General features: G+C 42.8%; 1 protein-coding gene across 11 annotated transcripts in view; it reads right to left on the bottom strand.

Moving 5' to 3' along the window:
• ABLIM1 (actin binding LIM protein 1) overlaps positions 1-18,796 on the bottom strand; it is a 212,515-nt gene that overhangs the window by 111,868 nt on the left and 81,851 nt on the right. Inside the window, exon 1 of one of the 11 annotated variants that reach the window (XM_054163604.1) lies at positions 13,014-13,393. The exons of the other annotated variants lie outside the window; for them this stretch is intronic. Coding sequence (XP_054019579.1) covers positions 13,014-13,029 — 16 coding nt within the window. The 5' untranslated portion in view covers positions 13,030-13,393. Of the gene's footprint in view, positions 1-13,013; positions 13,394-18,796 lie in introns of those variants that run through there. 11 annotated transcript variants of the gene reach the window in all.

The following is an 18,796-nucleotide window of genomic DNA, read 5'->3' as shown; positions in this document are numbered from 1 at the left end:
TTTTCCTTTGGACATATGCAATACACACAAGGCTTCTTAGTGACAGAGGTGATTCTTTATAGTTACCAGTGAGGACAGAACAGGGAATTAAAGAAAAAAGAATAATACCTTTACAAGTGGTTTATTAAAGTGTTTCTGACTGAAGTCCAGCCAGCTTACTGGACATGCAAATTGTGAGCTACTTTGGGTCTGAAAACCCTGAGCTAGAAGCTTGGCTCCTCTCCTCACAGAGATTTCACATCTTGAGACAGTAAACATTTTGGGCTCTGCCTGCAGCAACCCCTCCCCACATTAAGGGTATGCTAGAAGGTATGTTCTCAGGCATTGTGCACCACCAGCAACGGTGCTGTAAGGCAACTCTATATCATGACTAGGATAGCAACAGACTCCAGCCAGTATAATTAGCTACAAGACATTAACTTAGGATCAGGATAAGCCAGGTTCCAACCCCTGCTCCATCATGGGTCTCTGGACTCTTTGGATAGCACGTTCCTGACACTAAAGGACTAAAATCAGAGAGTGAGCTGTAAACTATCAGCCTAAAGTGAAGTTATCAGAATGTTTTAGTTTGTCTGTGTCTTGAGTGTCCCTGACTGTTAACCAGGTCTAAAAGCACTGTCAGCCTTACCTTACTATGAGAGTAAATATAAAAGATAAGGTTCCCAAACCCTTGGATGGATGGAGTCACCTAAGTACCTAAGACAGTATGTCAGTCCAGATGAGTGTTATATCCATATCTGCCATACCTTGAAGCAGTATTCATTGGGAAGTGTGTGAGTGGACAAGCACCATCTTGAGGAGTAGTGTTGCCTTTCATGAAGTTTGAAAATAATAATAATAATAATAATAATAATAATAATAATAATAATAATAATAATAATAAAAACAGGTTGGAAGAGACCTTCAAGATCATGGTGTCCAACCCCTCAACCAATCCAACCCACCTAACCTAAATGCATTAACAACACAACTGTCTTCCCAATTAATAGAAGACAAACTAACTTTCTGAAGAAGAGATGTTACCAGAGCAACACATTCTTTGTTCAGTACTGAGGCTTATATTTGCCTTCATATCACAAAGTCCACACTTACTGCATAAATAGTGTAATATAAACTCAACACATGTATTTACCAGTTCCAGTAAACTGGTGTGAAATGCTGCCTGTCTACATACAAACCATCCCAGGCAACCAGCACCAGAAGAAGAAGACACAGTCTCAAGCTGTGCCAGGGGAGGTTTAGGCCGGATGTTAGGAAGAAGTTCTTCACAGAAGGAGAGACTGACCATTGGAATGTGCTGCCCAGGGAGGTGGTGGAGTCACCATCACTGGAGGTGATAGGAAGAGACTGGATGGGGTGCTTGGTGCCATGGTTTAGTTGATCAGATGGTGTTGGGTGATAGGTTGGACTTGATGATCTCAAAGGTCTTTTCCAACCTGGCTAATTCTATTCTATTTGATTCTATTCACTTCTATTCAATTCAGTTTAGCCTAACCAGTACATGGATCTTTTTGTGTCAGACTAAACACAGCATATCTATCAGTGCAGCTCACAGCAGCAAGGTGCAGATGCCTGCTAACACATTTCAAACGAATGCCATTCCACCAGCAGTAACTAGGCTACTAAGTGAACCAGTTTTTAAAACCACCTCTAGTTAAGCAACTGCAGTGTCTACACTTGAATGAATGCTGGAAGCAGGCATACAGATCAAACATGTGCAACAACTTCTTTGGATATTTAATCTTATTTTTATCCCTTCAGGACTTTTCAAGATTAACTATGAGAGCTGCAGTACCTATAGAACTCTAAGCTGTTGGAGTCTTTACAGCTTTACAGAGACTAATTACAAAAGATCATCAACAAAACTTTCCCAAAGTTTGATTTTCACCTTCCAAAGCTGCTGAGCACTGCCTGAAGACATGCTTTTTTTCTTTATTAATGAACATACATGAGCTATGTAAAGGTGAGCCTTATAAAGGTGTATAAACATGAGCCAAGACAGGCTGGGTTGAGATTTCCACTCTTACTTACGAGACCATCTTAAATGAATAATTCATGAATAATTAATGCCTTCTTAAGCTCATTTGGGTTTCCAATAAGACAAATCAATGTCCCATTAAATGTCCAATTTACACAGAGCAACACAGACACTGCTGACTGGATTACGTTGTCTAATTCAGGAGGGAAAAGAAAGAGAAGGAGCAAACCTCAATAGCACATTCTCCTCTGAGGAGGACAGTCTTTGTCACTGCACTATTGCTTTGTGCTAAAATCACTCCACAGACATCCCACCATGACTGCTGCCAATCCTTACACTCCCTTGTGAATCATGCAATGCTGCTGTCATTAATTTCTGCAACTGCATTACATGGATGTAAACTCTAAGCAACTCTACCAGCTTGGGAGTACTCATTAGTGCATTCTGTCAAGACATCATAAAGTAATTCCAGACCTACAAAGAAAAGAAAAACAATTAGGAAGAAAAAGAGATAGAAAATACCAAGAGCAACCTAATGTTCATATGAAAAAAAAATCTAAGGCACTTTCTGAGGAAAATGAAGGAATTAATTTGCTGTGCAGTTTAATACTCTCTTGTCAGTCATGTAGAGTAGGTTGTTGTACAAAGGTTTACCAGCAATTATTTGGTTTGCTGCATCAGCCAGAAAGAACCACACACCAAACCCTTCTGAAATGGAAATTAAAGGAACTACCTGATGAGTAACAGTTGTTGAATAAAGGGAAAAAGGAAAATAAATACTGCAGCCTCCCTTGTTGATGATTCCCTGAACACAGAACTGTACTGAAATAAAGGACTCAAAGTAAGTGACACTTAGCTGCAGATTTCTCCTGGCAAGACTCCATGTCCCTGCTGCAAGCCACAGAATACTTCAGCTTTTTATTGGAAGTCAGAAAGAAGCTTCTGGGAAGTGCCTTGCTGTGAGCATGCTGCAAAGCAGAGGTCACAGCAAAATCTGCTCCACTCAGTTCTGCTCTGAAGTAAAAAGCAGCTTGCTCTAAATTTAAACAGGAGGAGGGCAATCGTTTTTAAACTGAATGTTTGTTATTTTCACATTTGCATGTGTACCTTCACAAACAAACCTGGAGCGATGTTGAAGCAGGTGTAACTTCCAGCTTCATGCAATTTCCATGACTTCTAGCTCCACAACCTCTGGGGTCTTTTGCACAGCACTGAGATCATGCTGTGCCTGTTGCAGCACAGGCATGGGGGACTATCTAGAGTGGCCTAACAAGGACAGCATGCTCTGAAATGCTAACTTGCAGTTGGATACTGTGTTTTCCTAGCTGGAAACAGAGCTATTAAGAATGATAAATAAAGCATAGATTTAATGGCATGGAACTATTGCATGGTGTTTATTTGGGGTTTTTTTGCTTCTAATGAAGGTAAAATGTGCTAGAGATTTCCAAGACAGTAAATACAACCAAATCTTCCTCCAGGCAGCAGTGTACTCTGCCCTCTCACTCTGTAACACCTGACAGGGCTTTGGAGGCCATCGTTTGGAGTTCAAAACTTGAGAAGCTTTTGAAATTACAATCCCCTCAGTCTCTGATGCTGGCAAGCAGCTGTACTCTTACTCCAGCTGTGCAGCAGCTTGCTTGGGACGGAACAGAGGTAAGTAGACACTGTGCACAGTACAAGAAGTGAGGAAAACAGCTGTTTTGGGATGAAAGGAACTAGAAAGACCCCAGAGAACCAAGTTCAAGAACCAGATCTGACTCATCACTTCTTTTCCAAGCTCTTTTTGGAAAGACACATGAAGTAATTTTCTCCTGTCCTCTTTACTGCAGAGATGAACGTCTGTAACCTTTGGTTTGTAATGCCTGCCTGTAGCCTGTACACTCCCTGAGGAATTCCTCTGTTGTAAATGCCCGGCACAGTGGAGCTTTGAGAAGTTACTGAAACAGCCATTAAAATGAAGGGATGTAAAATGCAGCATCATTTTGCTTATCTGCAGACTCAGTTCTTCAACCTTAAATCTATAAGAATCCTATCAGCACAGGTGACCAAAGAGCGACTGAGACCGAAATCAAACCTCCAAGCTGTCAGGAAGAGATAAAGAAGTTACCGCAGTCACTAGGCACAGGTATCAGATAGGGATCTCCAGGAATTCCAGGATATCCCAGAAGGAGGCCCTCCCATGAAGAGCTACAAGGGAGCTGCATGCCCACACATGGATGAAAAAGGCTAAGGCAAACTCCTAGACTGTAGCTTGTTCATACTATTGCCATTCAAATCATACCTGAAGAATAATTGTAAAACTCCCTCTTGCAGCAACTTTGTCTCTGTTACTCCTAGAACGTGCCAATTTGTCTTAAAACTATTTTCACAGTCTACATATAAGGAGAGTAGCTATTTGTTTAAAAACAAAAATCATAAATCTTGTACTTATTTACCACATTCTCAAAATGCTTTCTGGTGCCATGGGTTAGTTGTTTAGGTGGTGTTGGATTGGTTGATGGGTTGGACGCGATGATCTTGAAGGTCTCTTCCAACCTGGTTTATTCTATGTATTCTATGTATGTATTCTGATATTTTCCATAAAGGTATTATTGTTATTTTCCCCTTACAATTAGCCTGCTGCTGAAAATAGCAGATGCAGGCAGGACCACAGCAGCAATCAGAACACTGCAGGACACTATCTCTTTTGGCACTGGAAAAGTCAGTGTCCTAATCATGGTGACACAGGGTACATGTGAGAGCATACTAGCTGCTCAGTGCATTCATCCTGATAGAGCAAGGCAGCTCTCCCCCCTGTTAATTCACACTCCTTTTTTTGGGGGTGTTGGTGGGATGAGAGTTGGAGCTTAGCAAGCAGGGCAAGCACAGTAATGAGGGCTGGATTGTGTGAGAAAGTCATCTGAAGACGAACAGGATAGCCTAAGTCTGCTCTGGTTTAGATCCAGAGAGGTACAACTAATACCCTAGTCCTCTGTCTCTGGTCTTAATCTCTCCTTGATTAACAAAGTGAAGACCTATGAAAACCTGACACTTTTCAATGTATCCTATTCAATTATCACCAAAATATGTGCTTCTCAGCCTCAGTTCTTCAGCTGGAATAAACAAAGTGCACCCAGTTATGCCTTCAACACACCCATCAGACACAAAAAGATCCAGCCATTATTTCACAGGAGTGGTTTGGGGTTGTTGTTTTCTAACATAGGACAAGAATAATCAGAAATTCAAATGCCCCTAAGAGTACTCTGAGCAACCATCTCATGCACATCACTTGATGTCCATGTCAGAGTCTTACTCAAAAGAATTAATAAACAGAATTGTCAGATTATTCACTGCAAGTCTTCAAGGATCCTCAAGGCTGCACAAAAGCAAGTTGCTGAAGTTAGCAGAAAAAGCAACTGCTTTTTCCAGACAGCATGGAAATTCTGCCTGAGTGATGAGTGGTGGTTACCTAGAATATCACTCAAATGTCAAACACACCTCCTTGCCACCTGAACAGCAACTCATGTGGGGATTTCAGCCAGCAGCAGTGAACTCTAGTTCAAGTTCCCCTATGCTTCCTTTTTTTGAGGCTGTCAAAAGCATTCCACACAGTGAAGGGAATTAAGTGCCCTTTTGAGGCAAGTCAATATCAGAACACTAATTCTAAACCCCAATTCTCCTGCTGTTTATGATTGGTCATTGGAATGAGCTGCCCAGGGACGTGGTGGAGTCACCATCAGTAGAGGTGTTTTTAAGAAGAGACTGGATGGGGTGCTTGGTGCCATGGTTGAGTTGATTACATGGTGCTGGATGATAGGTTGGACTTGATGATCTCAAAGGTCCTTTCCAACCTGGTTAATTCTATTCTGATCTATTCTACTGAACTGGTGCTAACAGCAGTGGGAATTCAAGAGCTCTCCTGTTGACACTGTTTAGTGAACCTTGCCTGCAAGGCTCTCCTATGGCATAAATGCAGTAACATTGCACTTCTCAACAGCTGGCACTGCTTGGCTTGACCCTTATTTTAGCACTTCTCACTTCACAGCTTTGAGGAGATTCCTCAGCTTCCCTGCTTCTGTTTTCCTGTCCCTGTGCACGCAATAGCAGACAGCACACACGACTGAGGTGCACAAGGTATCCATCCTAACTGGATTTTATAGCACTTTATGACAAGCCCATAGAGAAGCCAGGATTATTTCTTTCAGAGCTGTCTCTTACACCACAACACAGTTAACATACATCACAAAATCGCTGTCATCAATAAAACGCTGCAAAAGCATCAGAAAGCCTCCAACAATGGAGCTGACTTTGAGACAACACTGAAGCACTTACTTAGCTTAAATCCCAGTGATTCAATTAGACTCAACAAGGTACTCTGCTGAGCAGAGTAAGCCAAGACAATGCCTAAGTGTTCCCCTCAGCCAGATCCCTCGTGAGCCTGAAAGCTATCCAGGCTCAAGGAAGGCAAGGATTAGTCATCCTTTGGGGGACCCTGACTGTTCTCTAGGTGGAAAACCAACTTTTTAAATAAAAAATCCTTTTCTAAATTAGTTATGGATTGCCCCCAGAAACATCAAAATGCTGTTCTCTGGCTTCTCCCACCCCAAGGGCACTGCACATTTTTGATTAATGGAATGTAGTCTTTTTATGGAAAAATTAATGCATACCAGGGGAAAAGAATTGACTACCCTACAGTAGCAGGCCAAATTATCATCCTAACTTACAAGTTCTTTCCTACTAAGCTTCCTACCTCCCTTCTGGAAAAAAATAGAGTCTAATGTATTTTAAACATGCCCAATTTCACCCTGCCAAGGCTCTTTCAAAGTTTTGCCTTTGAATTCTCATCCAAGGGAAACAACCATATAATGTGCAGTCTAGTCACTTGTGTTCAAGCTAACTAGCAGGTCTTTGGTAGTGAGGGTACTGCACTGGTGACCTGTGTAGGAGGTGCTCATGGAGTGCATTGGGTTGGTCACAGTTGGCTCTGATATCAATGGATAAAACTGACACATTGCACATCAAAATAGAACCAGAAGAAAACAGTATCTGAAGGGGGCCTACAAGAAAGCTGGAGAGGGACTTTTTAGGGTGTCAGGTAATGATAAGACTAGGGGGAATGGAACAAAACTAGAAATGGGTAGATTCAGATTGGATGTTAGGAAGAAGTTCTTCCCCATGAGGGTGGTGAGACACCCAAACAGGTTGCCCAGGGAGGTGGTAGAAGCTTCATCCCTGAAGGTTTTTAAGGCCAGGCTGGACATGGCTAGATGTGGCAAGGCTGGATGTGGCTGTGAGCAACCTGCTCTAATGTGAGGTGTCCCTGCCCATGGCAGGGGGGTTGGAACTGGATGATTCTTGAGGTCCCTTCCAACCCTGACAATTCTAAGATTCTACACAGCACCTCTGGAAAAACATATACATAAAAAGGGGCAGTAAACATTGAAAGGGTAGACGCTCAGCAGGAGATGCAAGAGAGATGCCAGAGCAGCAGACTTGTCTAAAAATGGAGGAGACAAAGGAGACAATGCCAGAGCAGGAGGGCCAGCAAGGCAGAAGAAATGCTGAGGCAAACCAAGCTGGTACAAGCTGGGACAGAAAGGAAAAAAGAAGCAACAAAATGAAAGGAACAAGAATGCACTAACCCCAGCCTCCTGTGTCACCCTCACCCCACTGAAGGTACTGAGTATAGTGTGTGGCAAGGGGAATGGAGAAGAAAAAGGGGATGGAGAAGCTGAGGCATGTTTTTCCAGTATCTGTTTGCTTGCTTTTCTTTTCAACACCAGGATTAGTAACTAAAAGTTCATTAATTGCAGATAAATTAGATTGAATCTCCTCTACTCAAAAGTGGGTTTGTTTTGGTCCCCAATGGTTTCAGATGGAGGAACAGCTTAACTGCCTCTACTGCTACCTGAACCCATGAAGTCTGCGGTCTAGTATTTCACGACTAACCTCACTAAGCCCTCCCCTCCAGTGAGATCAACAGCTCAAGTTCTCCCATTTTTCAGTGTAAAAGAGCTGCCATCGTATCCTCAGAGAGCTGGCTCCTATGTGCAGCTGGTATGCAAGGAATGTATGGAATTTCACTACTGGGGAACTGGGGAAGCCATTAGGCAAGGCATGCTAGGGCTGCACGCTGTGCTTGCCTGACTCTTTGGAGATGAGTATTTGTACCCTCACTTGAACCAAGTGCTATTTACAATAAAATACTAACTCCAGCAAACATGCAGTGCCTGAGCTGCCATCTCCTTGGTTATTTTTGTTTCCCTATCAGTGCTGCACACCCAGAACTGCAATTTGAAACCTACTATTAAAAATAAATTTAGAGAGAGAGAGAGAGATATGCAGCACCTTAAGTTTGCCAACAAAAACATTAATTCCTCTGCAGTTGTTTTGCCTTTAGAAAATAGCAAGATGTTTAGAAGATATCCACCTACCGCTGGACTTTTGCACAAGAGGAAGCAATTAAAACTCAGGCCTAAGAATTCCTTGTCACAGCTGTGAAATGAAGGAAAAGAAACCCTCTCCTCCAAAGACTTCTAATTCAAATAACCAGGGCAGACAAGAGGAATGTTCTTATCCTCATTTTACAGATTAACACAAGGAGAGATCAAATTACTTCCCCAAGGTCACCTTAAGAATCTCTAACACAGAACTGCTCTATCGTTTAGCACTTCAACTACAAGAGCTAAATGCATGTTCATAAAATGCCTTTTCTGTGGCTTGTACCAGGTAGCACATTGACTTAATCAAAACAACACCTCAAGTGCCAATCACTAAAAGCAAACCATGGAGCAGAACGAAGTTCAAAAGTAAACTGAAGCCAAAAGAAAATAAAGCTGCCCAGCCCTCCCCCTGCGATTGCATAATCTTGTCATGTGCTCCACAAGCAGCAAACTGGGAGAGTTTCCCAGGTCACCTGGGGTTAAAAGTTCCAAAGTCATGAGTTCAGATCAAGACTCTGTTTCATTAACAGCCATGACACTGAGATTGTGACAGCACCAAATTCCATTATTAAACATGCTGGGAACAGATGTTAAGATTGCAAGTAGACATAAAGGCAATGTTCAAGAGAGAGAACACCTTTAAATTAACACACAGGTAACGTTTTGCATGCTCATCAAGGATAACCCCATCTAAAGCAGTTCCATTTTCAACAACAGAAAAAGTTAGATTAAAAGCTGCTTTGGAGACTTACAGCTCTTGGGCTATGCAAATGTAAGCAAAGACAAGACTGGAGCTACTGCAAGCATAAAAACAATCTTCTTGGTTATAACCTTAAGGGGTATCAGTGCCATGCTTTATCAACTCTTGGTATCATGCTTTATCAAAAGTATGAAGAACACCAGACTCCACCAGGTTGTGAAGTCTCCTTCTCTGGAGACTTTCAAGGCCCATCTGGATGCACTCCTCTGTGACCTGAGCTAGATTCTATGGTCCTGCTCTGTCAGGGGGGGTGGACTTGATGATCTCTTTGGGTCCCTTCCAGCTCCTGACAGCCTGTGATCCTGTGATAACTAAGTCTGTCTGCATGACTGTATTAGACCAGAGGCTAAATTGCACAGGAAAACTTCTTAACATTTTGATGAACTACATCTTTTGTAGTTCATCTTTTGCTTACTGGAAAAGCCAGCACCAATTGAATACTCACAGAGACAGTTGTGAGAACCTGGAAACACCACCTAGCTTACTGCAGCATGGTACCCAGTAGGTGCCAGCACCTACCCTTCAACAGAATCACTATGTGAAGAGCAGAACTTACAAAGCCTCAGTACCTGCTTCCTAATCCAAAAAAATCTTTAGGCTTTCCTCTTTTTTCCTCTCAACCTTCTAAGCATGCAGAATTTGGGCATGAATACACACTATTCTCCTTTCATGTATGATTAGGGTGTCAGGTAATGATAGATCTAGGGGGAATGGAAAAAAGTAGAAGTGGGTAGATTCAGACTGGATGTTAGGAAGAAGTTTTTGGAACTAGATGATCCTTGAGGACCCTTCCAACCCTAACAATTCTGTGATTCTATGATCTAATCCAAGATCTCATCAGGTACAAAACTGATTCCCAATTTTGTGTCACAGGCTGTCAGGAAAGCCCTCCTATCAACTGTTCAAGAAATCAGGAATCAGGGCTGAAGTCTTGGCTTGGGTAAGGATGATGCTACCACAGTTAAATCACCCAGCAACATGGCCAGCAGGCTCCCAATTCACACACCGACCTCAATATAGAAGCGCCAAGAGCCCGGCTTATTCCACGTGGGTTTTAAATTGCAGAAGAGAATTAATAACAAGGCATGCCTATGCATATGCAAACTTTCTGTCAAGGGATATAAAGAGAGAAAGTTGCCCTCAGATGCAACACAGGGATAATAATTTAGCTGAGTAACTAGATAATAAGGGCTCATAATTGGAAATAGATAAGTACACAGGCAGAGCCATGGAAATGTGGTATCAGTCAGACGTAATTGAGGAAGCGCCATTTGGTGTCAGCAGAAAACACCCTGGCCTCAGGATTTTTTTGTGTGTATGAACTAACCAGGCAGACACTGCAACCATTCTACAATATGAGCATAATGAAGCATGCTAATTTGCTAAAAACTGTTACTAACTGTTTTGCAATTCAGTGAATTGGAATTGCATGGGCTTTTTTTTCCTGGTTGGAACCAGCCCCTCCAGTGCCTAGTTAACATGTTCATGAAATGACACTGGACTGAATGCATTTTCAGCTTGTCCAAACAGCAATTCCAGCTGAAACAGAGGGTACCAGCTGTATTACACTGCCCTGCATGTTGCAAGAGTATCACCCTGGAGAGCAGTACTTGCAGCAGCTTCAAAATATCACTAACTCATAGTATCATCACAGTATCAATCAGCGTTGGAAGTGACCACAAGGATCATCTAGTTCCAACCCCCCTGTCATGGGCAGGGACACCCCACGCTAGATCAGCCTGGCCAGAGCCTCATCCAGCCTGTCTTAAACACCTCCAGGGATGGGGCCTCAACCGCCTCCCTGGATAACCCATTCCAGGGCTTCACCACTCCTGGTCAAGTACTTCCTCCTCACATCCAGCCTGAATCTCCCCACCTCCAGCTTCATTCCATTCCCCCTAGTCCTATCACTACCTGATATCCTGAGAAGTCCCTCCCCAGCCTTCTTGTAGGCCCCCTTTAGATACTGGAAGGCCACAATTAGGTCACCTCTTCTCCAGACTGAACAGCCCCAACTCCTGCCCTTCTGACTAAAATGGGGGAGGGGGTATGGTGGATGGTGAAAAAAAGAGAGGAAAAAGAAAAGAAAGGACAAGAAATAATGAAACAGAACTTTGCTACAGAGGTTATTTGAAAGTAATACCGTAGAAAAGCAAAGCACTTAGCAGATGCTATCCTTTCTCACTCTGCAGTCATGAGATACGACATGAAGAAGGCAGTTAGTTATTTTAGTTCACTATCTGTGTGAAGAGAAAAATATTTATATCCAACATCAATATTAATAGCCACTGTAAATAATGCATTCAGCTTGGTGGGGAGGAGGAAAGGAAGCAACTTTTTTGCACATTTTCAACCATTCACTGTCAACTTTCCCCATGATTCCAGGAGGTTTTCTTCCTTGAGTTTTTAATAAACAGGATGGGCTTGTTTTAATTTGCTTACAGGTACATGACAGCTCTCAATGTTTAAGGTGCTAAAACTGACTTTACAGAGCACCCCTAATGTACAGTCCATGGAACACAAGGAGTCCAACCAACTGTGCATCAGCTGAGAGGGGAGCAGAAGCATATTGAAATGAGAGCAGAGCAAAAAAGGCTGCTCACAGCTTATGGATACATCAAGAAAATCAGCAGCCCAATTTTAAAATCCACCTTAGAGAACAAGCAACAATTCTGATAGCTGAGACAACACACTTCTCTGGAAAGGTGAGTGGCACAGTTGATTCAAATCATCCTGAAACCTGCAGGTGCAAGGATTTGGGGGGGTGGGGTGGGGTGTAGCAGGTCAACAATTCACCCAGATCCTGGAAATTTGAAGGAATGGATCTTGAATCTGGTAAGTAGCCAAAAGTATTTATGCTGGGCTATTGCTTCTCATCAACAAAAAATGGCAGTAATGTTTATGACTAGAACTCTCCTGACACATCTGACACTCTATGGCAAGCTATCAAGGCATCTGTCTGCTCACTTCAATCCAAACATCCATGAAGCTGCATTCACTTTTATTTTTTTCCATATAATTTGGGTTCTCACAGCTGAAAAATGTCTCACTACTTATTTCTCTTTCTTCCCCAGTTTGAATTCACCCCACGTTATCGCTCACAGAATCCTCCAAATTAAAGAACACAGATCCTCCCCTTCACAAAACAGGGACAAAGCCCAAACCTCTCTATGATAACGTAATGCTTCAAGCTCACACCCAATCCACTACTGGAATACAATTCAGAAGGTATCTCACATTTTCACAATGCAATAAATGTCACAGACCACTATTAATGCAAGGAAACACCCTCAGCCTTTTCTAAATTCTTTGACTAGCAAATACTTTGGTGGGATGCTTAAAATTTGATTTCCAGGTATTCACAGGTAATTGAAACTGATCTCTAATTTACTGCTGCAAAATTCCAAATCCATTTTTTACATGAAAAGGTAAAATATGACCCTTACAAGTCCAGACTTGCTGCATGTATCAATGTTTGTCTTGGAAATTTTAAGCTAACTGCTTCAGTGGTCAAAGCTCTCTGAACTGCAGCACACAAGAGGTAAAACAGTCAACAGCAAACGAGTTAAATCACATGAAAAAAAGCACAGAGGTACAAACTGAAGGAAGCCAGCTGTGCAAATGCCCTAAATTAGGTGTGTTCCATATCCTACCCTTACTAAAGCAGGTACAAAGATAATCAGTGCAACCCACTGCAGGGCTTGGCACATCAGTTTTATAGGAAGGGAAAACAGTAACTGTCAATCAAAGCTTTTTTGTTGTTGTTGTTTTAAATCTGAAGGTTTAAACCTTAGGTAATCCTGGCTGGCACCTTAGGTTGTTTCAACTCCAGTCTATCAATAAACATAATTACCTTTTTCTTTCACCATGGCAAACAAATTTTCTTCGTAGTGAAAGCAGCAAGAATTAGCTGAAGTACTTAAAACACAATCCTTTCTCCAGCAGTGTTTGGCTGAGGTGGATTGAATTGAAAAAGCAACAACAACCACCACAAAAAAGAGGCAGCTTATTCCAGAGAATTCTTTTCCTCAGTCAGATTTCCCCCAAGATGTGGTCACACTGGATCGCTCGTCACTCTCTCTTTTCTTCTCGTGCCTCTTATCTTCTTCCACTGTGGTCTTTTCCTATGGCTAATGGCAGCTCACACCCTGCATGCGGACTCTGCCCCTTGTGCTGAAACAACCAGCTACAGCTGCTGCTGTGGAACAAATGCCGAATTCCACTGTCCCTCGTTTCCAGCCTCTGACACCACCTTGCATTCCTCTGCCCTCGCAGAACCGAGCTGGCAATGTAATTTGCTTCCGAATGACTGGCAAAAGACTGCCAGTGAGAAGATGTGAGAGAGGAGAGCTGTTCAAACACAAACAGAAAGCTGAAGTGGGGGTTCCAAGTCTCCTATTATTTTATTTACTCAAACAGAGCCAGGATCAAGAGGAGAAATAAAAGATGAACACAGGCGAGTGCTGAGGCAGGCTGTGGCACAATGGCATTTCTATGGAGAGCAGTGTTTTATGCACTCCTGGTTTCACTTTAAAGCTGCTACCAAATGCCAATTAGTAGACCACTAAACATGCTATAAATAGTCTCTCCATGCCTTCTGACCATAGTACAGAAGAGAGTACCATATAACCTGTGCAAGCTGGGAGAACTGACTCTATTCACTACCTTGAAATAACACCAAGAATAATAAAAATGAGAACAGTCACTGCTCAGTGAGCACCTGGGCTTTGACATGTAGCCAGAGATATCACAGACAAAAATCCTTGCTGTGAGTCAAAGAACACACTGTATTCTGAAATACCAAATAGTGGTAAACTACAACACCTCTCATGCTGTTTCTTCTGAGATGATATCCATACCTTCCCATGGAGCTGAGAAGAGAGCAGCGTGCTGGAACAGCAGCACTTGGATGGGAATTTCACACACCCCCCAACAAGACAAAGCACCAGGGGTGGAGCTGGGCATCAAACTGACCTTTCAATTTATGGTTTTCTAGACAGTACACTCTGCCTGAGAAAAGACAGATCAGTAATCTGATGTTAAAAACAAACCTCAACAACATACCGATCATTTACAATACTGCCAAGTCTCACTGGCTTATAGCAAGAGTCAGAATACTTCTGTTTTCTAGTAAAAGATGCAGGTCAGACTCAGGTGAGAAACAAAGCTTGTCTTCTAGAAGCACACTTTTCTTCAGGGGTATGAAGAAAAGTTTGGAAATATGATTAATCACACCCCTGAATGGCCACTTAAAAGCACTTCACATTATTTTAAATGCAGAGGTATTGCCACTATCAAGATTTTTTGGGACCCTCTGTCACTCTTACTGTATGACACTTTTCCCTTATTTATAACTGACTTCTTTCCTCACTTTAGCTAGCTACCAGTGACTTCACCACTACAAACCTATGCCACCATCCTTTGCTTGGCCAGTAAATTTTAGCATTTGGGGGTTAACAGGTGGAGAAAATGACAAAGGGAAATAAATTGCTTTGACAAACACAGAGGTGACCTCAGGAGCAGAGAACTGGGTCAAATATAAAGATATTGTGGGCTAGATTATGGGCAGATTCAGTGGGCTACAGCTTCAAACTGACCACAACTCAGTGCCAAATGTGCTATGAGGAGAGGCTGAGGGAGCTGGGGTTGTTTAGCCTGGAGAAGAGGAGGCTCAGGGGAGACCTTATTGCTCTCTACAACTACCTGAAAGGAGGTTGTAGACAGGTGGGGGTTGGTCTCTTCTCCCAGGCAACCTATGACAGAACAAGAGGACACAGTCTCAAGCTGCACCAGGGGAGATTTAGGCTCGAGGTGAGGAGAAAGTTCTTCACAGAGAGAGTTGTTAGCCATTGGAATGTGCTGCCCAGGGAAGTGGTGGAGTCACCATGCCTGGAGATATTCAAGAGGGGATTGGCCGTGGCACTTCGTGTCATGGTTTAGCAGTCCTGATGTGTTGGGTGACAGGTTGGACTTGATGATCTTTGACGTCTTTTCCAACCTTATTGATTCTATAATTTTAAGTTACATCATGGCAGTGCAATTACAGTTACCCTGCATCCTAAAGCAAAACCTTTGTTCAGCCAAGAGTTGGAGGAACCTCTATTTTTTGAAAGCTGGACTTGAACTGGAGCTTACACCTCCACAGGGGAATTCCTTCTCAATGCTACTATATGTAGGGAGAGAGAAATTAATATAAAGAAACAAGCTGTAGGCATCAGCCAGACAGAGCAGCAGATGGCTGATACCTGCTGGAAAAAAATCAGAGCAGGCATGCAGTGTTAAAAATATTTGCAGTAAATAAATTCTAAATGTTTTGTACAAATGCCACCCAGAACGTCAGAAAGGAATGAAACAAGCCAGTCTGCCTCACCCAAAAGATGTTTCTTACTCAGTGACATTCTTTAACAGATAAATAACTAAGAGAGAGAGGAAGAGAGACACACATTCAAGCACATGCATGTTAAAAAAAATAGTTATTCTATTCTAACAAATCTAGGCTGGCTTTCTATTGTTAGCAGCCTAACATGTAAGAAAAGCACAGCCCAGGCAGTCTGACATTCTTGCTTCTATGACTCAGTGTGTTACTATTAATAGCATCTGAGGCTCAACTGAGGAGCCAGGCTGAACCCCACCAATGCTGAGGCATAATCCATTATGTCACATTTCTGACACATGAGAGATGTCAGGTTGTAACTCAGCCTGGCCCAGCAATTTCTCAAACAGTATTTTGTAAACATTTAGGGGACGGCCCCCTGGAAGGGGCACACCTGCCCTTCATTCATAACTGTTTGATCTGATGGGCAGAGCAGAGCGTGTGGATGCACAGGCACGGTCGCTGTTAACCCCTTCCTGTGACCCTCAGATGCGCTCCACCGGCTTGCAATGATCGTAAGGCATTTTTCGTTCCTGCAGCCGCAGAGACAGAAGCTGCCTGCTGGTATCTGGACTTTCTGTTCTCTGGGTTCATTACATCCATTTTTCACATGTGCCAGAGATTAGCACTGCTGTATCTCATCTCACCCGCAGCTGAATGGAAGCCTTTCCTCACCTCGCTCGGCCATGGAAAGCCACAGTGTTAGGCACCAAAATAGAAGTACAGACTGCAGTAAATTATCCTGGAGATTTAGGAGTCCAATGTGCTTTACTCCTGGAGAAAAGAGACCCAAAGAGCAGACACTGCTATTGTAAATAAATAAATCTTCTTACACTGGGATGCATTTTGGCTTCAAGCACATTGTTTTAAGCCTGAAGACTAAAATTCACCCTGCTGCACAATGCAGAATCTGCTCAGCTATCCTAAACTGGAGACAAAAGCTAAACAGATATCAAGTCTAGAAACAAATCCCTGGTACTTATTGCTACGTAGAGGTGGCTATTTGAAAGGAAAGCAAAAGAACCTTTTTCCTTTAAATAACCTTTTGCACTGTACAAATGAAATTGAAAGTCTCCCTGGAACACAGTGTGGGTGGGAGAGTTGCAATGAGTAAACTGCAGCCACACAATGTGCTTAAGTTGCTGTTATTTTTGTGATGAAAGACAGCCAGTGCATTCAGCAAAAGGCATGAGAGTCACACTGAGATCTCCCCAGAAAGGGAAAGAGTTAAACCAGTTTGTTTTGCTTTTTCTTGCACATTGATAATGTTGAGAAAGTACACTAAGCAGTTTAGCCATGATTTAAGATTTGTTATTCTCATTTTAAAAGCTGGCTTTCAGAATTTTATCTTGCTCTCATTCCTCACAGATGAGATCACGGCTTACAAGTATCAGCACACAGTTTTCACACAGTTTCTTCAAAATCAATTTATGTGTCTCATTCATCAACCAAGGAAGGAAGCAGTCTGCTAGAAAACAGAAAGAGAAAGGGGGAAACTCATTCTATTAAATAACATCCAGGAAAATACCTTCTCTGCAATGCCCTTGCGTCTGGCAAAAAGCCTGGCACAAACAGTTTTGACAAGAAAGCCTGCCACAGGCTTCCACAGCTTAACCACTGCCCAGCCTAGGTCAGCTCAGAGCCATCACTTCTGTAAAGTCTGGACTATGGCACTTGGCAAAACAGTCCCTTCTGCAGGAAGGAGGTCCTATTCTCTCATGCTTCTAAAGAAAAGTGACCTGCTCTAATTGTTATCCGGTATTAACTGTGCCTGCTCAGAGGGAAACTAATAATGTTGACACAGGATTTCTTGCAAAAGAGCTGTGACCCAGCAGTGGTCCAGGGCCCTGGTGGGGAAGCCTACAGTTTCCAGTTTAAGCATTCTCAAAAGCTATACAATTTAGCATTTCTCCTGAACATACCCTGCCCCAGAAACCTAGTCCACTGATGCCTCTCCCTTAGCTATTTGGGCAACTGACACATTTGCCATCTTTTGCAAACAGCCCAGGCAGTTGTGCTTCTGGAGGGCTGTTGTGTAAAAGGCAAGCCACCAAGTGGGCCAAAGCTGATGATGTCAGTGGAGTTTGTCAGCTTCACCCAGACACACTGCTGAGCAGAATTTAGCCTGTACCTGACAAAACTGTTCCTGACACTATGTGTGAATAGCTGGGTGTTTGCTCCTGAAAAAAAGACATAAGGTGTTTAGCAATGCTGTTCTTGCACATGTTGCTCTTTTGTCTCTCCAGGTTCTTACAATACCCCTTAGTAAATCTACTATCTTCCTAAGCCTTCTTTCCATACCCTCCACAGTTTTTACTCTGAAGTATGACTTCATACTGCAGCTTGCACAACAGTCTTAGGCTGCCAGACTCTCTTTAACCCCCATCACCTCACCACACTGCCCTCTGTGGAACTGGTATGATGTTTAGGACCTGTGAAGGCCACACAGACTGACCTCACCACCTCAGACCTTCTGTGCTGCCCTGTTGCAATTAAGAGAGAGCAGCAGCATTGTCCTATCACAAGTTTTAAACAGTCTAGAGGAGCATATGCAGACCCTCCAGAGAGGAAGAATAGAATAGAACAGAGCAGAACAGAATAGAATAGAATAGAATTAACCAGGTTGGAAGAGACCTTTGAGATCATTGAGTCCAATCTACAATCCAACACCATCTAATCAACTAAACCATGGCACCAAGCACCCCACCCAGTCTCTTCCTAAACACCTCCAAGGATGGTGACTCCACCACCTCCCTGGGCAGCACATTCCAATGGCAAATCACTCTTTCTATGAAGAACTTCTTCCTAACATCCAGCCTAAACCTTCCCTGGCACAGCTTGAGACTGTGTCCTCTTGTTCTGGTGCTGATTGACTGGGAGAACAGACCAACCCCCAGTTGGCTACAACCTCCCTTCAGGTAGTTGTAGAGAGCAATAAGGTCTCCCCTGAGCCTCCTCTTCTCCAGGCTAAGCAAGGTGGCCCTTTCTCAGGATGCACTATGCTCCTGCAATCCTGCATCTTGGGATAATCACATTATCCTTCTTGACAAAGCTGATCCTTAAACAAGCAGTGCCTGATGGCCTGGGTCAGCTTTTCTGCTATGCTGGGGCTTTTCTGTGTAGCTTGTGTCATGCTCCTTTGAATACAAACAGCCTGCAATATTGGTGTTTACAATAATTTGCCATCATTGCTAAATTTTAATTTCATTTGCTTTCAAGGAAACACATCAATCACTTCATTCAGCAAAATACACAGGGTATTT

This window comes from Dryobates pubescens, chromosome 8 (genome assembly GCF_014839835.1).
Source record: "Dryobates pubescens isolate bDryPub1 chromosome 8, bDryPub1.pri, whole genome shotgun sequence".
Taxonomy (NCBI): Eukaryota; Metazoa; Chordata; class Aves; order Piciformes; family Picidae; genus Dryobates; species Dryobates pubescens.
Note: the sequence above shows the minus strand (reverse complement) of the source record. Positions and strands in the feature narration are given on the sequence as shown.